The sequence below is a fragment of the Pipistrellus hanaki genome (genome assembly GCF_964339955.1).
Source record: "Pipistrellus hanaki genome assembly, chromosome: 9".
In the NCBI taxonomy this organism is placed as follows: Eukaryota; Metazoa; Chordata; class Mammalia; order Chiroptera; family Vespertilionidae; genus Pipistrellus; species Pipistrellus hanaki.
The window spans coordinates 35,973,001-35,997,072 of record NC_140511.1 but is presented as its reverse complement, the minus strand read 5'-3'; the positions used below and the strand labels follow the sequence as shown (position 1 = coordinate 35,997,072).

The 24,072-nt window shown below is 42.5% G+C and overlaps 2 protein-coding genes and 1 long non-coding RNA gene across 3 annotated transcripts in view; all 3 read right to left on the bottom strand.

The window, feature by feature from the left end:
* The window catches only part of LOC311628242, a 1,314,020-nt gene that overhangs the window by 1,151,363 nt on the left and 138,585 nt on the right, over nt 1-24,072 (bottom strand). The window lies entirely within an intron of this gene.
* The window catches only part of LOC311628228 (tigger transposable element-derived protein 1-like), a 457,475-nt gene that overhangs the window by 302,552 nt on the left and 130,851 nt on the right, over nt 1-24,072 (bottom strand). The gene's annotated exons all lie outside the window — the stretch shown is intronic.
* Nucleotides 2,784-4,756, bottom strand: FAM181B (family with sequence similarity 181 member B). The gene has a single exon (XM_084895720.1). The coding sequence runs from the start codon at nt 4,254-4,256 to the stop codon at nt 2,937-2,939; it is 1,320 nt and encodes a 439-aa protein (XP_084751846.1). The 5' UTR covers nt 4,257-4,756; the 3' UTR covers nt 2,784-2,936.

The following is a 24,072-nucleotide window of genomic DNA, read 5'->3' as shown; positions in this document are numbered from 1 at the left end:
TTCTTGCCATCGTGGATAGCGGGGTGGTTTGGAGCCTTGGCCTCCTGGGACTAGAACTACTCTCTCCCTCTTGGTGGGAATTTATACATACCCTATTCCAACTCTCATGATAACCATTTGTGATAGTTGCCAATTTTACCAATGGAAAGATTGCATTTTAACACAGCTAAATAATTGGTCCATGGCTGGTGAATTAGCAGAGATGAGATGTAGCTAAGTGGATTGACTTAGCCCCTCCTCTGGTCTTTCTTACTTTTTACCTATATAATAATAAGGATACTAACAATACCTACCCACAAGCCTTAGTAAGAATTAAATGAGATCATTTATGTGAGTGTTCTAGGCACCTTTATACATTCTTCCAGCATAGAAGAATAGTGGTTCTCAACTAGCAGTGACCTCTAGGGAACATGTGGCGATGAAGATTTTTTAAAATATTTTTTGTCACAACTAGGGGAGTGTTATTGGTTTCTAGCAGGTAGAGGCCAGAGATGCGGCTAAACATTTCACTATGCACAGGATAACCCCCACGGCAAAGAATTATCCTGCCCAAAAAGTCAATACTGGTGAGGTTGAGAAGCCCTATGGTACATAATGCAGGGGACTGGGAACCATATACAGTTATACACTAACATAACACAATAGAGCCTCACAAGTAACAGCCAAGTCGTGGTGTTAAGACACTTGTAGATCTGGATCCTGAGCCCACTAGTTACTTTTAGCAAGTTATTTAACCTGTCTGAGCCTCACTTTCCAAATGGGAATAATAATAGCACCTACTTCACAGGATTGTCCAGAGACTCAGTGGGCTGGTGCTTAGCTCAGTGCTGGCACATGGAAGCAGTGCTTTCATTATTATTGAAAGGCAGGGCAAGTAAGCTGCTGGGAGAGAGGTACCTTGTTTTAGTTAACCAGGGAAGAAGAGGAAATAAAGAAACATTGCTGTGACACTATAGCCTTCATAATGGCCATAGGTTATTGTTTTTCTACTGTGCAATTCTATTCTGGATGGTACTTATCACCAAATAACGCTGATAAAATTAAATGATTGTTGAACAATATTCTGCTAACACAATGGAATTAATTAGTTTCACCGCTTTGGGAGAAATTCTAGAGACACCAATTTTCTGGAGTCACAAAAGTTCTTTTCATCGTTAATAAGACTCCTTGCTATATTACCCTCTGGTGCTTTCTTAAGAAATGTTTTATTCAAAAGGAAGTGATTTAGTGTTGACATTTTAAGTCGTATGCTATGGCTTGATAAGCATTTGCTTCCCTACCACCACCCCTCCTCCCACATTCCCTTCTGAAAATATTGCAGTACTTTTGATGTGTGCACACATTGACCTGCATTTTGAAATCTCCTGCAAGAGCATGGAGGTTTTGACTTTCTCAGATGTAGATATTCTTTTAATCCTATCTTGGCTGTCTTTTAATCCTATCTTGGCTGTCTTGGACAGAGGCAGCTCTCCTTTGCAACACAACATGCAACATCTTATATTTTCTGGGTGTTGGTCACTTGGGGCATTTTCATCATCAGGACTCCCCCTTTCCTCTCCAGCTGTTCACTTCCCACCCAGTCTTTTCTCCTCTGCCCTCAGCCACCCTGGTCATGCTGTGTGTACACTTCGTGGCTGGGTAAAACATGTCTGGCTTTTCCCAAATCTCTCAGATAACAGATCAGCCTCCTCACTGGGAGGGTGGGGGAGTGGAGGGACCTTCAGATCCCATTCATCAAACCTGTTTTTTTAGGGAACTTCACACCCTTCACCATTCCTTCCACTGGGGAGAGTGTGGGTAGCGGGAGTGAGGAAGCACAGGGAGGGAGAAAGGAGAAGAGGGAAGAATGGAGCAAGAAAGCGGGAGGGAGGGCACAGGGCTTATAAAGAAAAAGGCAATCAGCAGGCGAATAGAGGGGCCAAAAAAGAGCAAGAGACTTGGAATTCTAATGGCTTCCACATCAGCCCAAGGAACCAATCAAGCACTGCAGCGGCTTCAAGGCAAGTTATGTATTTCCTCTCTGAGCTCCCCAGCCAACTGAGTGAGAAGTGGAGGGACAGGGTCAGCCTCACCCTCTCTGATAAGGAAATTTGGATGCAAAGAGTTTGTAACTTGCCAGGGATGCCCCTCTCAGAGTGGTTGAAGAATGGAAGAAGGAAAGGAGAGAGAAATGGATCCCAGGTTTGCCCAACTGAAGCCTCTTATATAAGGTTTGCAAGAAAAGCTGAGAGAAACAAAATCAGAGAGAGCAATGAGAAGCCAGAGAAGGAAAGAGAAGAAGGACACTGATTTGAGTGGAAAAGAATGATAAAGATACGGAAAAGGTAGGAGAAAAGCTTAAGAGGAAGAGTGACAGAGAAGAGACTCAACGTCAAGGGCCAGCACAAGGGAGGTCATCGGAGGACCACTAGTGGCCTCCTGTCCTTAATAACCCTAACGAGGTAGAGACCACACGGGAAGCTATCCCAAATCCATAACTGTAACCCTCCGCTCCAATCTTTCCAATATAGGCTTCCATCCATGGTGCACTCAGGAGAGGGAGGGAGAGGACCAGGGCACCGTTTGGAAGGGGCAACTACACTCACACACACTGACCTTTAGCTGGAAAGCTGGAGTGGGGACAGGCGCTACGGAAGCCACCTCCTGCCCCTTCTCCATCCCCACTCCATGACCCAACCCTGTCTTGGTGTCTTGGCTCATCTGTCCCAGTTAGAACCTGCCAACGGCTTTTTTTTTTTTTTCTTTTTAATACTTGAGATTGTGATTAAAACAATGCCCAACTCCTCTTCATCTCTTTGCGTTTCTTTTTATTAATTGAAGCTTTTAATTCCGTTTCATCTCCACGTGCATTTTCCAATCGTCCTTTCGTGTTGGGGGGAGACCCCGGAGGAGTCTCGACAGCAGTCTCTCACGGGAGGCAGGGTACCTCACCTCCGTCAGTCCCGGGGCGCCCCCTCCTCCCCCGGGTCCCCTTCCCAAACCCCGTCGGGTCTCCAAAGGCTGGGGTAAGAGGTGCGCCCGTAGCCCGCGCACAGGTCGTAGGACACCTGGCGGGGCGGCTGCGGGGGTGGGGGCGGGGGCAGGACGCAGTCCGAGAAGAAGGGGCCAAAAGCGGCCAGGGGGCCCGGCCCGTCCTCCCCGCCGGGGGAGGGGACCGCGGCGGGGTACAGGAGGCGTAGGGGCTCGGTCAAGGTCGAGCCGCCGCGGGGGGCCGCCAGGGACTGCTTCTTGGCCGGGGCACAAGCCGGGGCGCTCCAGGGATCAGGGTACGGGAGGCTTGTCCCCATCACCGGCGGCGGCGGCTCAAAGAGGCCGGGCTCCAGCTCCGGGGGTCCCCGCAGGCCCGTGGCGCCGGCGGGGAACGCATCCAGAGGCTCCGCGGCTGCGAGCAGGACGCCCGCCTCGGAGCCCGCGCCGTAGTCGGGCCCCAGCAGCTCGAAGAACTCCAGGGTCTCGGGGGGACCCTTCTCCAGGTCGCACAGGTTCACGCCGCTGCACCCCGACGGGCCGCACCCGCCGCCGCCGGTCGTCCGGGACGGCTCGGTGAAGAAGGAAGGGGGCAGGTTGCGGGCGCGCAGCGGCGGGACCTTCCGGGTGCCGGGGACCGCCGTGCCCCCCGCGGGGCCGAGCGCATCCCCTCCCGCACCCCCTGAGCCCGCGCCGGCGAGCCCGGCTGGGGGCGTGGTCCCCGAACCCCCGGCGGCGGATCCGGCGCCCTCGGGGACGTGGCGCAGCGAGTCGAAGAGCGCAGCCAGGCTCTGGCTCTGAAGGCTGGCGGCCGCGGCCTGCGAGGAGGCGTCCCGCCGGGGGCCCGCCTTGCCCGGGGCCGGGGCCGCGGCTGTCTGCGTGCTGGGAGCCCCGAGCGCCCGCCTGGCCGGGGTGTCGGCGGCGGCGGCGCCCGGGGAGGGCGGGCTGGGGGGCACGGCGCCCATCAGGCCGCTGCAGCGCTTGATCTGCTTCTGCAGATACTTGCGGTGGTTCACCTTCCGCCTGGACTTGCCCGGCTTGTCCAGGGCCAGCTTGATGTTGCTGGACGCCGAGTCGATGAAGCTGAGCAGGTCGCGGGTGGCCTCGCGCGCGTCCCCGCCCTCGGGGGGGCCCGCCAGCAGTGCGCCCGCCGGCATCCCGGGCTCATCGTCCTCGAAGCAGCAGCCCTTGTCCAGGGCTCCGAAGGCGCCCCCAAGCCCGTCCGGGGAGCCCCCGAAGCCGAAGGGGACGAAGGGGTGTGTGCTGAGCAGCGCCGCCTGCACCGCCATCGCCTCTTCTTCCCGGTGCGCCCTCGCCCAGCTCCCGCCGGCTGCCCAGGCCCGGATCCCGGACCCCGGATCCAGTCCCGGCTTGGCCTCCTAGCTCCGAGCCGGCTCGCTGCTCGGCCTCCCAGGGGAGCTCATTAGATCTTGTAAGGGAGGGACACAGGGAAGGAGCGAGGCGACCGCCCCAGTGGCGGAGGGGAGGGGCTTACTGAGCTGGCTGGAGGGGGCGGGTGGGGGGGGCGGGTCCGCTTTTCTAATTTTCTGGCCTTTCTCAAGCTCATCGCTTTAACCCTTTCGTTTCCCTTCGCCCCGCGACTTTCTGGCTTTCTCTGGGCTAGTTCCCACCGCCTGAGGAGGTGAGGATGGGACCGCCCCTCGGAAGAGCTAGGTTTCACTCCCAGCCCTGGCCACAAAAGCTCCAGCTACTGGGCACTTGCTAATGCCTTGTGATGTCCATCCTTTGCCTCATTTAATCTTTGAGCAATAACCCCGTGGAGTACACGTGATCACCGCCAGCTAGCAAAAGAAGAAACTGAGCCTTGGAGAGTTTCAGGGAGTTGGCCAAAGCCATATCCAGTCTAATCTGAACCCAGAGCCATTCTAAGCCCTAGAAAAAACTTGTGGTCTCTCTTGGCCTTGTTTTATTCATCTGTAAGTTGGGGGAAGGACACGTGAGTCTCTTCAAACTCTAGCCTTGGTGCTAAGATTCTAACTGGTGTTTCCACAGACTCTCAATTATAGTGCTCTTTCTTCTACTCATTGATTGTCAGAAGTAATAATTAATGTATTATTAATACTTTGCTCCTTTTTTATTAGTAGTAGATAGCAGAAGGCAAGGAAGAAAGGAGTTGATCCCACTAAGTCAGGTGGTGCTTGAGAAAGAGCTGTGTGTGTATAAAACTCTCAGCACGTTCGAAAAAAATATGGGTTGGAATCTATAAGTCACACCATTTAGGTTGTCCTTTTAGAACTTCTGTTGCATTTCAAGAATCACCTTGAAATTCAGACCCAATTTCACCTGGGCAATCCTCTTGGGATTAGAGAAAATGAACAATATGGTAAAATGTGGAAGATGATTCAGAAAAGACTTAGGTTCTGGTCTTAGACCCACCACTCAGTAGCTCTTGATTTGGGTTGAAATCCTTGCTCTGATAAGGATGGATTTGGGCAAACCAGTGGACCTCTTTCTGACTTAACTTATTCATGTAAAATGCAGGTAAGGTTGCCCACCGCACAGGGCACTTGTGATATTTAAAAGAAACATGCTGTGGAAAAATTCTTATCTGTTGACTGTTCCATAGCCCGTGATGAGTATTTGCCTTTATTTCTCTAAAACACAAAAAAGTTACTTTCTTCCCTTACGTGTCTTCTCTATCACATTGTGCTCATGAGGATTAAATGAGATCATATATATGAAGACACTCTTTGTGTTCTCTAAATAAGTTTTTGTAGGTTTGGTACAGAGTCTGCATGGGAGAGATATAAACTATCTCTTTCCAAACTTTTTTCTTTAAGACCGATTTTTTCCCCCCAGAATATAATAAAAACCATTAGTGAGCACCCTGAAGGCACAACCTTACCACAGAAGAGAGGGTGAATGACTGAAACCAGTTTGGCTCAGTGGATAGAGCATCGGCCTGCGGACCGAAAGTTCCCAGGTTCGATTCTGGTCAAGGACATGTACCTTGGTTGGGGTGTGCAAGAGGCAGCTGATGGATGATTCTCTCTCATCGATGTTTCTAACTCTCTATCCCTCTCTGTTCCTCTCTGTTAAAAATCAATAATGTATATATATATATATATATATATATATATATATATATATATATATTAAAAGAAGAAGAGAGGATGGATGAACACTCTTCATTTAGGAGATGAAGTAGACACTTCCCAAGCCCTCATAGCTTCAACAAACTAATCTTTAAATTCACATTGGCTCAATCATATGTATTTTTCATTTGGATTTATACACACAGGATTTTGTCCTTTGTGTTTGAACTATTTTATTCTTGGTGACATTTGCACTCAGAAAAATTATGTGGGCCTGACCTTGAATTGTACTTCTCACCCTTCAGATGTGAATGTCAGCTCCTCCCTGCCCCTTCCAGACAGGACCATTCCGTGGAGCTCAGGGTCTGGCAGCCAAGAACACTGACTCTTTTTTTTTTTTTTTTTTAACCTTCTTTCAACTGATCAGCTCTTGCAAAATCCCAAAACAGATTTCTGGGAAGATACATTTAATTAACATCTTTAGTCTGAAATATCTTTCTTAATACCCAAAGAGTTATTAAGCCCCAATATAATCATATTCAAAATCAATGGAATATGGAAAGATTCATCTGTAAAAGTCTCTAAATTTCCAGATCATGTTCTAAGCATCAAAATGGATTTGGTGTTAGATCAAGTGAGGCTCCAACTCTGGCCTGCCATTTGCTAGATGAGCGCCCTTGTTTAAGTCAGTTCATCTTCCTAAGACTCAGTTTCCTCATCTGAAAAATGGGAATAGTCATTACTGTTCTCAAAGTCTTTGTGGGAATTACATGACACAACAGGCAAATAATGCCTCTGAATCTTCCTTTTTTTCATTGGTACAATGGAAATCATCCCAAGACTTCAAAATTATTTTGAAATGATATATATGAAAGCTCCTGGCACAAAATACAGTCTCCACAAACGTCCTTGCTTTTGATTCCTTAGACACCACCCATTCCTTACCAACACTCCCCCTATAAAATCAGCATCAATTGTTCTTTCCCCCAACAAAATGAGTCACTATTTTCAGATGCAAGAGAGCAGTAATACTTGCCAGTTATAGACACTTAGAAAAAGGCAGTGTGAGAGGGTGATGAAATTAGAGCCAGATATTGAGACTGAAGAGCAGTCTAACCCTTTATCATCCGACTGACTATAGAAAAGTCACTTAATCCTCTAGATTCAATGTTCCCATCTAGAAAATGGGAATAAAAGTGAGTGTGAGTGTAGTTGACTAGGCTATTGTGAAAATCAATGAGATAATGGAGTGGGAGTTCTTTGTCAATCATAAAGGTCCATACAGAAATATCAGGATTTCATGGCATATAAGTTCTGTAGCCTGATTCACAAAATAGAATTTTTACACATAAAATATGTATCCAGTCACTCATTCATTCAACTGAAAGATATCGACACCAATGAGGTGCTCAGCACTGTGCTCATATGATAAATTCAGAGATCAGAAGCCATGATTTCCACCCTTTCTGGTGGAAAGACAGATCTGCAATCAAACCACTATCATGTAATACGATGCTTCTAAATGGAAGTAAATTAAAGTTACAATCATTGAGGGAATAAAAGGACCTTCAATTCAGCCCAGAAAACTTGAGGAAGACTGCTAGACAGGTAGTAATTGAGCTAAGACTTTGTGCCAAGAAAAGAAGCAATATCTCTGGGAGCAGTCTGGGCAGAGGCATGGTCATATCAAAGCATTGGTGTTTATGGACACTACAGATAATAAGGCAACAACAAAAATGGCTTGAAATAGCTCTATACCTACAACCAAAATAAATCCTTGAAGTTTCCAATATCTAACTAAATTGTACATGTAGATCCCAGCTCATGGTCTCAATTGCTTTCTTCCTTGATCTTTCCTTTAAGGAAGAACTCTGTATGGGATGAAATTCGGTTCAGCAAAGTCAGTGGCCAGCTCCTGCCTGAGCCATCAGCCCCTCCTCCTATACCCAGAGTGAGCACACTCTCTTGAGTGGTTTTGACATCAATACATTTCACTTCCTCTGAGGCAGAAGGAGCGGGCTTCAGGCTACACTAAGGGCCTCTCTGCAGAGCTCCAAACTAGAGCTCTTTTGCTCCAGTGATACCTAATGCTGAGCAAGTGGGATTAGTCTCCTTGGGAACCAAACCCCCGGGGGCTCAAGAGTTGAACTCACCCCAAACTGTTTGGGAGAATTGAGATTTCACATTGTTCTTTTACACTTGGATTTCAGGACATTACCTAGACAAAAGCCCACCTGAGAGCTGCCTCCTTTCTTATGGGTAAATATAGCAGCGGGATCAAAAGCTGATTTACTTATTTTGTTTTCCTCTTTGTAACTTTAATCATATTCCCTGCAGGACAAGCTCAGTCCGCATAGATGTTAGGAATGCACATGTTTAAAGGGAGAAATAATTAGGCATCTTTTTTCTTTTTCTTTTTTTTTTTTTTCTCTCTCTCCCCATACCAATTTCCTGTCACCAGTTTGAAGCCTCAAATAAAACATATCAATTTCTACACACAATTTATAATGTATCAATTTCATTAAAAATGTGTTCTTACAAAATTTACACCCTCCCAAAAAAAAGTATCTCTTGTTTTTGTTTTGTTTGTTTTTAATTTTCTCATACTTTCCTCCTGCAAACCACATTCTACTAACACTAGATCTTATTTTTCATATTAAAATATTAGATATTAATCTGGTCTGCTATAGTTGCATAACAAACTACACCCAAATAGAGTGGCTTAAAACAATAACTTTTATTACAACTTACAATGTTATGGGTCAGTTATTGGAGCAATGCCTGGATGAGTGGATAAATTACTATCAAAGAAATAAATTTTTTTTAAAAAAGTGCAGAACTGAAGGACTCTACAAACTGAAGGATTTATGGTCAAACACATAAGGAAATCTATTATTCCCATTCATTTTTCTTGGAGACATTGATTCCTTCTTGGGATTCTCCATCTCCAGTTCAGTAAATGTGGATTGTCACTGGGCCTGCTATATACTATTGTTGTGATACTTCTCTTGGCCATAATCCAGGGAATTACCTTTGCTTCTCTTCCATGATATATCCCCTGTTTCTTTGGATACCCTATTTTTTAAATATTTTCTTCATTATTCAGTGGGTCTAGAAGCATTTCCAGATTGAAAGAACCCATAAATATCTAGCAAACTTAATTTCTAAAAAAGATCCACAACACAGCACCTCATTATGAATTTATGGAATATTAAGGAATAATTTTTAAAAAACCTCACATGAATCACAACAGCATCAGATCTTTTATTAACAACATTGGAATTATGGGGGGGGGGGGGATGTCCTTGGAAATCTGAAAGAAAATTATTTGTTACTTAGAATTCTATATCGAATCCAATGATCAAATTTGAGGATAGAATACCAATATTTTAAGACATACGATGTCTTGTCAAATTGCCTGTCAACAAACTTTGATCAGGGAACCACTGAACAATGTGCTCCACAACTACACTGGGAGGACTGGGAAAGGAAGAGGGGAGCACCCCACAGGTGGAAAGGTGTAAGTGCTCTATAAGTAAGAATTTTCAGGACAAGTGGTTTTTTAGGAGTAGCACTTAGGAAAGATAAAAGGGAGAGAAAGCAAAATTGGATAAGGAATGCTTCAGCGTATTCAATGCAAATCTAAAACCTATGAAAGGAAAGCGGGAGCCAAATCCAAAACGGAAGGCCTCAGTTTTGTAGATCTGACAAAAATCTCTACAAGATTACAGTGGTCATCTAGACAAAGATGACTCATTCAAGGAATGCTGCACTAGGCAGAAATGGCTAGGCCTTTCTGTCACTACCTTGCCCAGTCACAGGTGGCAGCACCTCAATAGGAGTGTGGCCTCAACTTAGAGGAAAGAGAAGAAAATTAACACCTGAAGGCTGCCAGCCACTCTCAGAGCAGCTGGGTGAAGAGTTCTTTCTTGAAGAGGAATCAGAGCAGGGCATCTCCATGTCTGCCACAGAAGATTATTATCATACATGGAGGAAAAACTAGACAGAAGGCATTTTTAAATGTTCAAAGTGAGAGGAGAGATATGTGGAAGAAAACTATAATACATCGCTATTTTCCTTTCTAAACTGTGCACATATTTATTTTAATAACAAATTCGAATTTAAAAAGTCATTCCATAGGAGCTTATTCATTTACTTCACAATCACTCTATTCTTAGTAAAATAATGACACTATAATGCTAATAAGGATATTGTAACAATGTTAAGGGTATTTCTCAAGTGCCTTACCTTAGCAACATATTCAGTATTCTGAATAGCTAGGACTAATCACTTTAGAGATGAAATATCAAGATTGTTTTATATTAAGGATTAGAAAACGGGATTTTATGAATAGAACTGTGGTGAAAGCAACTGCTTACTTAAGGTTTGATTTTGATTTTTCCTTTTAGGTGATGATTCACACTTATCCAAGAAAGAAATTAAAGGCATAGTATTAAAAAATATTTCAAAACCATATCAACATGCTTCAATGGAGCATTGAAAAGGATTCTTAGAACCAAATGCAGCCAAAAGTAGAAATGAAAGTGCCTTCACAGCCATCTACCAAATTAAAATAGTCAATTGTGTTGTGTTTGTAAAATTAATATCTGATAGGATATGAGGTAGAAGTCTTTATAATTGTGTTTTTAGTCATAAAGAAACCAGATAGACAAATAGAAAAATGATAGATAGATAGATAGATAGATAGATAGGTAGATAGATCCTAATGTGAGCAATTTCTGGCATTGGTTCAGCTGTTTATTGTTACCACAATGAGCCCAGACTCTATTTTTATGCTCCATCTTCCATGATGTGTTAGTTATCCTTTCCTGGGTGCCTCATGGTTGCAAAATGGCTGATTCACTTCCAGACTTCACACTCCTATTCTGAAAGGGAAAGGGGCCTTTTCCTGGAGTTGCTTTGATTTTATGCAGAAAGAGAGTCCCTCACCAGAGAAAAACATCTCCTAGCCAAAACTTGATTAAATGCTTACCCTTGCACCACTCTATTACCATAAGAAAGGATATTACCGTGACTGTTTAGACCAGTCATAATTTAACCCCTGGTAGGTATATACACTTACTGAGATGAAGGGAATCTCTGCCTAAAACCTAGACTGATCAGTGTTCACTTTGCAGAAGAAGGGAGAAGGATAGCTGTTGGGCGTATAAAGGACAAGATGCCTTGTTTGATTAAAATACCCAGAACTGTCTAACAGAACCACCAAACATCTGCTGTCATTCCCAACAACCTATAATTGCGAGTTAGAACTTCTAATTTAGTATGAACAGACAGTAAGAAAAAATGCTTAGTTACAGAACCTGACCTACAGTTGAAGCAATCAGATACTGATCTGGTTATCTGCAAATAATGTGAAAAACTGATATGAAATGAGTCTAACTGATATGAAATATTTTATTACCATTTAAAACTATGTTCAATTGCTATAAGACATGGTTAATTTTTTAAGAATTTATTTCATTTGCCTAAAATTGGTGATCTGTATTAATGGGTGTGGTGTTTCTTTTTTGAGGCAATAAAAAATGTTCTGGAATTAGATTGATGCTAGATGATCTGTATTAATGGGTGTTTCTTTTTGAAGTGATAAAAATGTTCTGTGATTAGATAGTGATGATGGTCATACAATATTGTGAATATACTAGAAACCACTGAATCTCACACATTAAACAGTCAATTTTTATGGTATATGAATTATATCTCAAAAAAATTGGTGCACGCATGTGTGCTGAGTTCTCATTAAGAGGTTTCCAGAAGTCTAAAGTGTGAGGAAGAGCCCAGAGGTGATCTACAGATGAGCACTAGATCTCTGAGGAGATGGAGTCAACAGTGAGGTAATAGATCTGGATCATCTGCTTCCTTCCAGGCAATTTTCAGACAGTGAAGAGACAGACCCTGATTCATGTGGGCTGTAAAGCTGTTCTACATAAGGCTGGACAACCACATTCATTAATCCAATCAATGAAATGATCAATTTGCTGTCTTTAACTATTTTCACAGAGCACAACACTGTTCAGATCCTAGAACTTCCAACAGAAGCTATGCATTATCTCATATGCAAGGACCTCAACATCCAATCTATAATTGAGGGAAGAATCAGGCTTGTGGCAACACAGCGGACAGCGGAATAATTGGCTAGGCAGTCAGGGAAGGCTTCACGCAGGCCTGAAGGCTGGGGAGGAACCTGCCACATGGGGGGAAAAAAAGTGTGTGTGAGTGTGTGTGTGTGTGTGTGTGTGTGTGTGTGTGGGCGGGGGGTCGGGGGGAAGGCGGGTGTGGGGGGAGGACACAGCCAGGTCAGAAAGCACAGAAGTAGGAGACAGAATGGTTTGCATGGATGGGAGTAGCTAGAGATGAGGCCATAGCCAGAGGAGAAGGTACTTGAATGAAATATCAAAATTTGGGGCATTATTATGTAAGCAATGGGGTACTATAAAGGATTTTAAGCACAGAGAATAGTCAGTTCTTTATTTTAGAAATATTATTCTGTGATATGATAGAATGAAATATATTTAATAAAAAATGAACAAACTATCCTGCAACCACGTGGTTGAATCTCATAAGCATTACCTTGGACCAAATAAGCCAGAGGTAAAGGAGTGCATATGGTACTTAGATTCCATTTATATGAAACCCTAGCACAGGAAAATCAGTTTATGGTGCTGGAAATCAGAATAGTAGTTGCCAATAGTAGTTGGGAAGGGGTTGACTGAAAGGGGGGACATGTTGGATTCAGGGACATATGCATTTATCAAAACTCAAAGAACTGTACACTTAAGCTCTGTCATGTCCGTGTTTGTCCATTATGCATAAAACACAAAAGGAAAGAAATCTCACTGGCGTTAGTATGCAGGATGGATTGGCAGAGAGCAAGGTTGAAGAAGATTAACCTGCCTTTCAATTCTTCTTTGTTATGTATTTCACTCAGGCCCTGCTCAGTCATGTGGTCAATCCACTGCAGGCCTAAGCAGATGAGTCCAAGAGGGAGCTGAAAATACCCAATTTCCAAGTAGCGATTGCACCCCTTCTCTTTCTTAAAAATGGGAAAAATTACACAAGACCCTTTTTTGTTCAGACATAATTCAAATACCTGGTATCTTACTCCTCTTAGAAGCACTAGACTTCAGTTGAACCAGTGTGGAACAATTCCATCTGAACACAGTTTTTAAGGCTGCTCTGAGCCCACAGAGGTTTACACCAAAATGGGACAAGGGCAGACGCCGGACACCCAGAGCCTCAGCAAAGCAGGGTAACATGAGCAGCCCTCAGCCCAATATCCGGTGCGGCAGACAGAAATGCTTAAAGACCCAGATCCTATTATATGAGGTTGAATTCATTCAATTAAACAGCTAAGTAGCTCACTCAGCCCAGCCGCTGGAACACTTTTCTGAGGAGTGCTAAAACAAGGGTCTGAGGGGCAGCTGAAGTTTTCTTTCTCTTGTGTGAGGCCAGCTGGGGTTGCCTAGCACAGGGCCAAGCTGGGGAGGGCCAACATCGCATAATTGCATTAAACCTGCCTGGTCTTTCAGGAAAGCACTTCCTGACCATATCAAGGAGGAAATGAGTTAAGGGGAAGCTTTTCAAATCTTAGGATACCGGACCTATCTATCAATCCCCCTGCCTCAACCCCTCAAAAACACTTTAATGAAAAGAAAATCTGAATTTAGACTCCTCTGTGTAGTGTTAGTTTTGCTATGTTATACTTGGTCTATCCTCATTATGATTAAAGTGACTTTTGTTGTGGCAGCAGGAAATAGATTATATTTCTATTGGGGGCAGCAGGAAATAGATTATACTTCTGTGAGGTAGAACGAGGCTATCACTAATTCCATTGTACTTCCTGAGTATTCTATTCTGCTTTCAAAATCCACATTAAAGAGTAATGTCTCTCAAAAAGTCCTCCTGATTCTTTGTTACCACCAACTCAGGCTGCCATATCTCCCTCCTTCATGCTTCCCCAATACTTTATCATTTTTAGGACACTCCTTCATATGTCCATTCCCCCAACAAGCAGTTATTGAGTTTCTACCTTATATTTAAAGCAGCATTGGGCACTTTCACATATTATTCATTTAATCCTCACTATAACCCTTTCAGGTAGTTAATATCATCCCCATTTTATTGAAGACACCTAAACTCACAGAGCTGAGGAGCAGGATGAAGGTCAAACAGCTGGTACTACAGTACTTAGCTTTAAATCTAAATCCGATGCCCAGTCTGCCTTGAATCAGCTAACACTTGTCTATAGTCATCACTTAGTAAATATCTATTGGGACATACTATGTGTGAGGCTCTATCTTAGGCACCAAGGATGCACACATCAAGTCCTGGTCCTAAGAAGAGAGACATATTTCTTATGATTTATTTGAGTACAGCAATCATGCCATTTATTTACTCATTCATCAGATATTTGCTGAGCACCTGCTATATCCTACGTACATCCTGCTTAGGCATAGAGAAATGGCAGAGACATGCTTCCTGTCCTCAGTTCAAAAGATGCCACTGAAACCGGTTTGGCTCAATGGATAGAGCGTCGGCTTGGGGACTGAAGGGACCCGGGTTCGATTCAGGTCAAGGGCATGTACCTTGATTGCGGGCATATCCCCAGTGGTGGGTGTGCAAAAGGCAGCTGATCGATGTTTCTCTCTCATCGATGTTTCTAACTCTCTATCTCTCTCCCTTCCTCTCTGTACAAAATCAATAAAATATTTTTTTTTTAAAAAAAAAGAAGATGCCATTGAGTTGGACCATAAAGGATAAAGAGAGTTTTTGATGTTACAAAAAAAAAAAAAAAAAAAAAAAAGACAGGGATGGAGGTAGGAATCCTAAAGAGAGTTCTTATGAGCCAGGACAGGAAGGTATAAAGCTGCAAGGTAGTGTCAGGGTAATTTAAATAGTACTCTGTGGCTGGAATGTAGAGTGTGAGGCAGCAAGTAGAGGAAGATAAGATTGGAAAGTGTACCTCAAATACTGTGCAAAAGAGCATAGATTTGGTCTTATGGAAATGGAGAGATTTCTGAGCAAAGGAACTTATCTTTCTTTGTGTTCCCTGATGTGTGGCACACTGCCTTATTCTTGGTAGAAGTTTTTAACATTTGTCACTTTCCTGGCACCAGAAAAGACTCTGGCCCCCAACCTGATGCCATGCTCTGTTTACACAAGCCAAACAATGCCCATGCTCTTGCATATAGCAATTTTCTCGCCAACCCCTCTGCCAAGGCATCCCAGATCTTAGAGCAATCTTTCTCTTTTATCCAAGGCCAAATTGCTGCCTCCATGTTATTGTCACTGCTATAGACTCTGCTAATTTCTCCTTGGAGATCAGAAGTTGGTCCAGTGGAAGATACACTAGACTGGGAGGTTTAAGGAACCAGGGTTCCTATTCTACAAGGAATGGAACCTTGGCCTCTCTCCTCTATACAATTGATAAATGATCTCTAAATTCCATTACAAACTTAAGAGTGTCTGATTTTAATTTCAGGGTTAATTAGTTAGTTAGGCCAGACAGTATCTGTATCTGCAAAGTTCTGCTTTAACATGCGGCAAAATCATTTCCTATGGTTGTTATCTGTTTTATTCTCCCTGTATTTTACCTCACAGCTCCAGAGTCTACCTCCTTCTTGTCCATTCTAGGAAAGTTGCCAAGGATGTTTGCATATATGCCTCAGGAGAGTTTTGTGTTGCTAAGCTAGGAACAGAACTTGCTAAAGAAACCCCTCTCTGCCAAAGAGGATCTTCTTTGAAATCCTAAATGCAGTGAGGATGCCAGGCCACTTGTCCCAAATAGGGTCCAGAGAGAAGGGAGCACTTTACAGGAGAGAGAGGCAGGAATAGCCACATTGAATAGAATTTCTTTCTTAGGATGATAATAAAATTAATATTTTATAGATAAAAGGTGACATTACTTATTAACAATTACCCTGGAAGCACAAACCTGTTAGTCACCCCACATCACCATAAAATCCAAGAAATGTGGTGGCACACCCAACTGTCCTACCGAAATCACTATCAATCTCACCTTCTTTCTACTGAGCCCAGATGAGCCTAGGACATTTTTCAACTAGTGTTCCTGGCACTATTAATCCACCAGTGTGGGCCCTTGAGTTGAAATCTTATTACTGCAGTTAACCTTGTAATGAAAATAAGGCCTAGTGGATACTGTGGTTCTATGCCCAGATCCCCTCTGGAAGCTCATGAACCCATTCCTCGGCAGTTGAATCTACTGTCTGCTGATGGCTAGCAGCTTGACCCTTCAACTAAGCACTGCCCACAGCTTAAAAATATTGCCTTGCCCAAGGTCATATTCTCTCTCAAGTCCAAGGGAGAGCAATGACTGGCTGGATGATGCAGGGATGCAAAGGTCAGACCTACCTTGCTTCAATTTGAGTCAATTCTGAAAGGTCATTTTGGCTCCAGATCAGTGGAAGCCAATAGTAGGGCAGCTTCTCCTTCTGCCCAACGTTGACTTCCCCACTTTCCTTCAGAAAATAGCTCTCCAGAGTCCTTTTTAGTCAATCTTCTGCACACAATTGCCCATTTCAAGCTCTGTCTCCAGGGTTCCCTATGTAAGGAACCAAACTACCCCTGTGTTGTTAGAAGGAAGTAAACCCCTGGACATAAAGAAGACCAATAGACATGTGAAAATGTGCTAAACATCACTAATCATCAGAAAAATGCAAATTAAAACTACAATTAGGTATCACCTCACACCTCTCAGGATAGCTAACATCAATAAATGAAAAAACAATAGATGTTAATGAGGATATAGAGAAAGGGAACCTTCATGCATTGTTGGTGGGATTATAGGTGGGTGCAGCCCCTAGGAAAAAATATGGAGGTTCCTCAAAAAAATTAAAAATTAAACTACTATATAATCCAGCAATTACTTTTCTGGCTATTTATCCACATAAAAAAAAAAAAAATGTTACTTTAAAAATATATATGTACCCCTAGGTTCACTGCAGTGTCATTTACAAAGCCAAGATATGGAAGGAATCCAAGTATCCACTGATAGATGACTATATAAAGAAGATGTACATTTATAACAATGGGATATTATTTGGCCATAAAAAATAATGAAATCCTGTCATTTGTCACAACATGGATGGACTTAGACAGTATTATGCTAAGTGAAATAAGTCAAACAGAGGAAGTCAAATACAATATAATTTCACTTAAATTAATTTCACAAAAATGGAATCTAAATGAACAAACAAAACAGAAACAAACTCACAGATACAGAGAACAAATTGATGGTTGCCCAGAGGCCAGGCCCGGAGCAGCCAGGCCCGGAACACCTCGCTCCTCGCCTGCCCCTGCCCCACGGCTGCCTCTCAGACATGGCTGGAAACTTTTGTGGGAACTTGAGGGTCTGCTGAATCAAGTGATGAAGGCTTAGATCTGGATGTGTTGAGTTAGTATAGCGCTGGGGTGTTGATCTGTGAGTGCCTTGGGTGGGGCCTGGATGAGGCTGGTTGACCAATTTGGAAATGTCTTTTGTGTGAAATGTATCATTGGGCATGTGGAGGTATTATTGATATGAGAAAATGCTAAGTAACTGATTTACTATCTGAAAAGGGATTTACTATCGGAGAAAGGGAGGGAGGAAGAGACTGAACATAAACTGCACCTATGGATGAGGACAATGGGGGATGGGGAGGGGGCGGAGGGTGGGGTGGGAACCTGGTGGAGGGGGGAAGAAATGAGGAACCTTTGTAATAATATGAACAATAAAGATTGATTTTAAAAAAAAATTGATGGTTGCCAGTTGGGAAGGGATTTGGGAGGATGGGAGAAAATATGAAGGGATTAAGGAGTATAAACTTCCAGTTATAAAAATAGTCATGGGGATATAAAGTACAGGATAGGGAATATAGTCAATAATATTTTAATAATCATGTATGGTATCAGATGGATACTAGACTTATTGGGATGATTGATCACTTTGTAAGTTATATAGATGTTTCATCCCTATGTTATATACCTAAAACAAATGTAATATAGTATGTCAACTGCTACTGAAAAAAAAATTAAAAGATGTAAACTGCAAGGTTAACTTTTTAATTTGTATCTTAACAGAATGGGTTAATTAGCATATTTTCTTATTCCTACATTTAATTGATCTTAATATAAAAGCTGCCCTGGAAAATATATGTTCCTTCAATATTTGCAATCAGAAAAGTGAAAGTCTTCTTTTTCTCTGGTCTCTAATGGAAAAAACAAGATTATTATGTGTTTCACAGCAATAAAGAGGTGCAGGAGATCTGGGTTTTGGTTCTGCCTTTGCCAATAACTCACTATGATGTATGCAAATCATTTACTTTCTCTGGGTGGGTCCAAATTTACTTGTCTATAAAATATAGGACTTATTAGAAAAATTATCTAAAACTTGGAAATAAGGATAAAAGGCGAGTCTCATATTCTTTCAGTGTTATCCAGAACAAAGACATAGATTGTTCAGAGGAATGTATTTAATTGCTCTCGCCGTTGCTATTGATTGAAGGTGCCAGATTTAGTAAGGTTGCTTATGACCTGGTAGAGTTTTGTCAAGTAGATATGAAAATAATTTCTGTCCATGAAACAGATAGCCACAAAAATTTATGACCTAGATTTTAAAAAATATAATCCGGTAAACTTACCCTTTCAATACTTAATATACATACTTGGCTTCTTAAATGTTCTTTGAACCAGTCATCCTCTTAATGATTCCATTGCTAATTCATGAGTTGAATAGACTCTCTTATGTGTGGTTCATTTTATATTTGTCTGAGAGATGTTTTACCTTTTTAAAAAATTATACTTTATCAGGCTTGATGTGCTCCATGATAATGATACTGGAAGACAACGTATCTGCACACCCATCTTGAAAACTCAGAGATCTTATGGTTTTAATAGAACACAAAGGCATCTAATACATCATTCTGTAGCAATCTTCTGGACCATGATAACCTCGGAGGAGTAGTCAGCAAGACCAGAGTTATCAGATCCACCAACCTGATAACTGTGGCTGGGTTGGAGTCTGGAAAAAGAGCAGCACAGCAAGGCTTAGTGAGAGGGACTTTCCCAAGGTCTGCAAGGTTCAAAAGTTACATATTACTAAGAGGCCCAGTGCACAAAATTCATGCACCAGGAAGGAGGGAATCTCTCAGCCCAGACTGCGCCCTCTTGCAGTCCAGGAGCCCTCGGAGGATGTACGACTGATGGCAGGGAGAAGGCCTAAGCTGTCAGTAGGACATCCTTAGTGCTGCTGGGGAGGCTGGAGAGATTCCTGCCAGCCATGAGTCCAGCTCAGGGCATCTGGCTGAATGGTGCTCCCCACATGAGAGCACACTGACCACCAGGGGGCAGCTCCTGCATTGAGTGTCCCATGGTGGTCAGTGCACATCATAGCCACCAGTTGTTTTGCTGTTGGATCGATTTGCATATTAGCCTTTTATTATATAGGATGAGATCTGGGACTCACAGCAGGCTTGTCTTACACTAAAGGCAAGCCCATAGCTACACTCCTCACACATCCATGCCATGTCTCATCTGCGTGTATCCTCAATGTATAGCACATATACATAGTACATAGTAGGCACTAAGTATATACTCCGTGTAATTAAGAATTTTTGAGTATTCCTAGAGATGTTTCCAAAGGAGCAATCTATCAATTAGTCTCACTTCAGAGCACTAGAAAAGACAGCCACCAGGAGCCAGACAGACCTATGTTCCATCCCATCTTTGCCATTTCGTGGCCAATTTTGCAGTGTAACCTCGAACCAAAAATGAAATTCTGTGAGCCTCATTTTCCATCCTGTCACACGGAATTAATCCTTACATAATTGATTATCCATCCTTGTTCTGAGGATTGAAGTAGGAAAAGGAATGAAGAGCACTTAGCACAACACCTACCCAAAAGGTGCCCCCACCCAGAATGGGATTTTGGTCCTTTCCTCCCCTCTCTGGAAGGCTTTGAGGCCTTGGCCATGTTGCTGCCTCTACCAGCCCCCTCCCCAGCCACACAGTGATCAAGGGATGGGAAAATCGCTCTGTTCAAACAGGTGTCACTGTTCTAAACCTACAGTCTCATTTCCTGATCGTGTCTTAATCTGCTCGTCAGTGGTGAAAGTTGATTTCTTGCACATTCTTATATCAGTGGGAATTTCTGCCCTTGGCTGACAGGCATTATGGGCTGGCTTTGACATACAGCCCTACAGGGCCTGAACAGCCCCTATTCTTTCTAAGTCCTGAAAGGGAGCTTTGTGCCAAGGATTCATTAAACTGCACTGCACAGCCCCTTCATAAATGGAGCTCAATAATGAACAGACGATTTAACTGGAAAAGCTGCTGGAGCTGTTAAATTAAAGGGAAATAAAGTGCACTTTAGACTCAGTCTGCCAGAAGAAATGGTGACCTAAAAGGAAAATCTTTATTTTTATTGAATTGAAGTTTTTAAAAAGTTTAATATGTCCAGGAAGCTTCCTCGTGACAGACGATGAGATGGGGAGACTCAGAACGCAGGCTTGAAATAGGTGGTGCGTTCTATCCACCACCATCATCCCCAAGGGAGTCTCGGGGGCTCTTAGAGGCTGCAAAGGAATGGTCTAACTTAAAGAAACAAATATCAGGGGGTGTTGTAATTTGTCACACAAGAAGTGGGTTTTTAATTATTTTAAAAAATGTTTTAAGACCAGGCTTTTTTTTCACTCCGAATATTTGAAGGACCAAGAGCCATTCTTCACTTTCTTTCAGGGAGAAGACCAGTTGTTTCTCATACTCCAGCTCAGTTATATTTGATTTGAGTAGCGCGCTCTGATGTCTGTATAGCACATATACATAGTACTTGGTAGGCACTATCCCCAGCAGTGGGAGTGTAGGAGGTAGCCTCTCCTTTAGGTCTGAGGTTTTCAGAAGTATGCTTAAGTGCTTCAAAGAACTTTATCTTCATCTCGTCAGTTACAGAATGTCTTAGCATGATAAGCAAGAACCTCTACCCACATAGGCTGAGATGTATCATTTTTAATAACTCAATGCACAAGAAGCCAAAGCAACTGTGCTTTGTCAGGTAAAATAACCATATGGTCGTCTCACCTTTTCTCTGCTAAGCTGCAATGAGTTAGGAATTCTTAACATGTTCCTCCATCCTCCTTGTTTTCAGATCTTTACATAGAATCTGCTCCTGAGTATGTTACAGGCATTATAGTCCTAGTCAAGGCTGTTTTTTTTTTTTTTTTTCCTCTGAAGCAACATTTTACCAACAAAAATGATGAAGCCACTCACCTTGGAATTTAAAGAGAAATCTGAAAGGCAGTGTAAAATAAATAAAGGCCCACTTCCAGCTCATTGTTCAGGGTCACTGGAATCCAAGCACCGATTTTCAGTTGCGAAACAATATGGAAAAGGCAAAACTTCCTAAAAAGTTTTATGTTCTCTTTCTGAATCTACTTTATTTTTCATTTTCAAACCTAAGGCATCTATGTAACTTTTTAGGATTCTGCATTATGCAATTCAAAGCTACCTTGAAAATACCCTGAAGTTGAATATATGAACTGGTACACGTATTCATTTAAACAGTAACTATGGTGACCCACTAAATAGTGTTGTTTTATTCTTTGTCCATCTACCACTAATGAGTCACAGTCAACCAAAATAAATCCTGGGCTCTCCACACCATGAAATTCTGGGTTCATAATAAAACTGCAGCTTGTGACCATTCCTGGGATGGATTTTGCACATTGTGAGCCCTAATAGTTATTGGGGTCCACATCTGCAGCAGAGCAAACAAACTTTCACTCATCTTCCATTAAAAATTGCCAGAGTCCAGTCCTGGCTGGGTTCCTCAGTGGTTGGAGCACCACCCCATACACCAAAATGTTGTGGATTTGTGGGTTAAATTCCAGTCAGGGCACATACCTAGGTAGTGGGTTGGGCAACCAATAGATAGTTCCCCCCCTCTTATTAATTAAACACACACACACATATAATATCCTCGGATGAAGATTAAAAAAAAAAGATTGCTAGAGTCCAAATTGACTACGCCATTCTATGTGGATTGCCTGGACCTGATTACTTCTTGACATCTAGTAGTGGGGTAAATATTCATTAATAAATACATATTAGAGAAGCTCCAGTGGCACAATCAGTTAGCAAGTGCTACTTATAAGAAATACATATTCGAGCCTAGCTGGTGTGGATCAGTGGTTGAGTATCCGCCCATCAAGTCGCCAATTTGATTCCTGGTTGGGGCACATGCCAGGTTTCAGGCTCTATCCCCAGCAGTGGGAGTGTAGGAGGTGGCCTCTCCCTCTCCCTTTCTCTCTCTCTAAAATTAATTTCTTTTAAATATTAGAAAAAGGAGTACATATTAAATCAGGCCAACTTTTACAAATGACATCAGCCATTCAAATGCACTCTTCTACTCATGAGAAATCCCTACTCTAACAATTATACCCTATTCAAATGATATTTAGCCTTAAAGATGGGAGAGAGGAGGACTTTTTGGATACCCATAGATTCAACCACAGGCAGGCTATAAGTGAAGGAGAATGTCTAAAGAAAAAATGACCAGAAAAGTGATGGTGATCAAAATCTAAGTACAGGAGGAGGTATGCTCCTATAGGATTCAGAACATTCCTTAATTATTACATTTATGTTAATGACTAAATTTTTAAATCCTCACCAAAGAATATGTTTTATTGATTTTAGAAAGGGAGGGAGAGAGAGAGAGATGTTAACTAGAGAGAAACATCGATTGGTTGTCTTCCATACATACCTTGACCAGGAGTCAACCCCACAACCTAGCATGTGCCCTGGCCAGGAATTGAACCCTCAACCTTCCACTGTACACCTCAACACTCCAACCAACTGAGCCACACCAGCCAGGGCTAATAACTAAAATTTGATGTGTCTTTTTCCTACCGGTGTGTAATCTTTCTGAAGAAAGAATTTATTCTCAGTGCCTGTATGACAGTTACAAAAGGTATAAATATTTGCATAATGGGAAATACAAGAAGGAGAAGAAAGGGAGAAAGGAACAGAAGAAATATTTAAAATGATAATATCTGAGAATTTCTCCTGGACACGTGGGTCCACATGTTCGGACCACAGGTTCAAGCTTACAACTATAGCTATAACTGTGCTGGCTATAACTGTGCTGGGAGGGCTTTGCCCTCCAAGCTGGGACTTGCATGTGACTTTTCCATGAGAGGACACTGTTCTCTCATTAGTCCGAGGCTTGAACCTGTCCAAACACTGTAGCTGCTCTCCACACAAAACATTGAAAGACCCAAATTTGGAGCAAACTCTATGGCAATTTTAAGGCTGAGCTGCTATACAAACTGACATTCCTGATACTTGAATATGGAACATGTCCAAAAGAAAAGGAAATAACCTTGCTCTTAAAAAAAAAAAAATCTTTATTGCCTATTATAGATGACCCTCTTATTTTTCCTCCCTTTCCCCCTCCACCCAACTCCTGCCCCACCCCAGAATTTCACCACACTAATATCTGTGTCCCATGGGCAAAGCACATATGCATACAAGTTATTTGGTTAATCTCTTCCCACCCCATCCTCCTTCCCTCTGAAATTTCTCAGTCTGTTCCATGCTTCCATGTCTTCTGATCTAACCTCGCACTTTCTAAGCACTATATTGTAAGTGGAAAATGCAATGTCTTAAATCAAAATGTATTTGAAATTAGCACACAAAACAAATAAAAAACAAACCAAAAATCACAAACTTTTTTTTACATCCAGATACAGTTATCTTTCCAGGATATGGAACAAAACAATGGAAGTATGTTTCCCTGGAGCCTGAATAGTGTTAATTATGAGAGTGGCTGTTTGAGAGTGAAGGCTTACTGAGCACTGATTACAAAGTGGCAGTGTTGTCTACATTTTTAAAAAATAAATATATTTTGTCTGAGTGTGAGACCTAAGCAAAGACCCATCTTTTCCAGATGTTGCAAGCATAATTAATAAATCCATTTAACAGAGGTAAAAACTGGGACTTTAATGTATCAGTCAGCATAAAGTATAGGAAATAGAAACAT

Coding starts and splice junctions, on each gene's coding strand:
- FAM181B (XM_084895720.1), bottom strand. CDS start 4,256: ATGGCGGTGCAGGCGGCGCTGCTCAGCACACACCCCTTCGTCCCCTTC.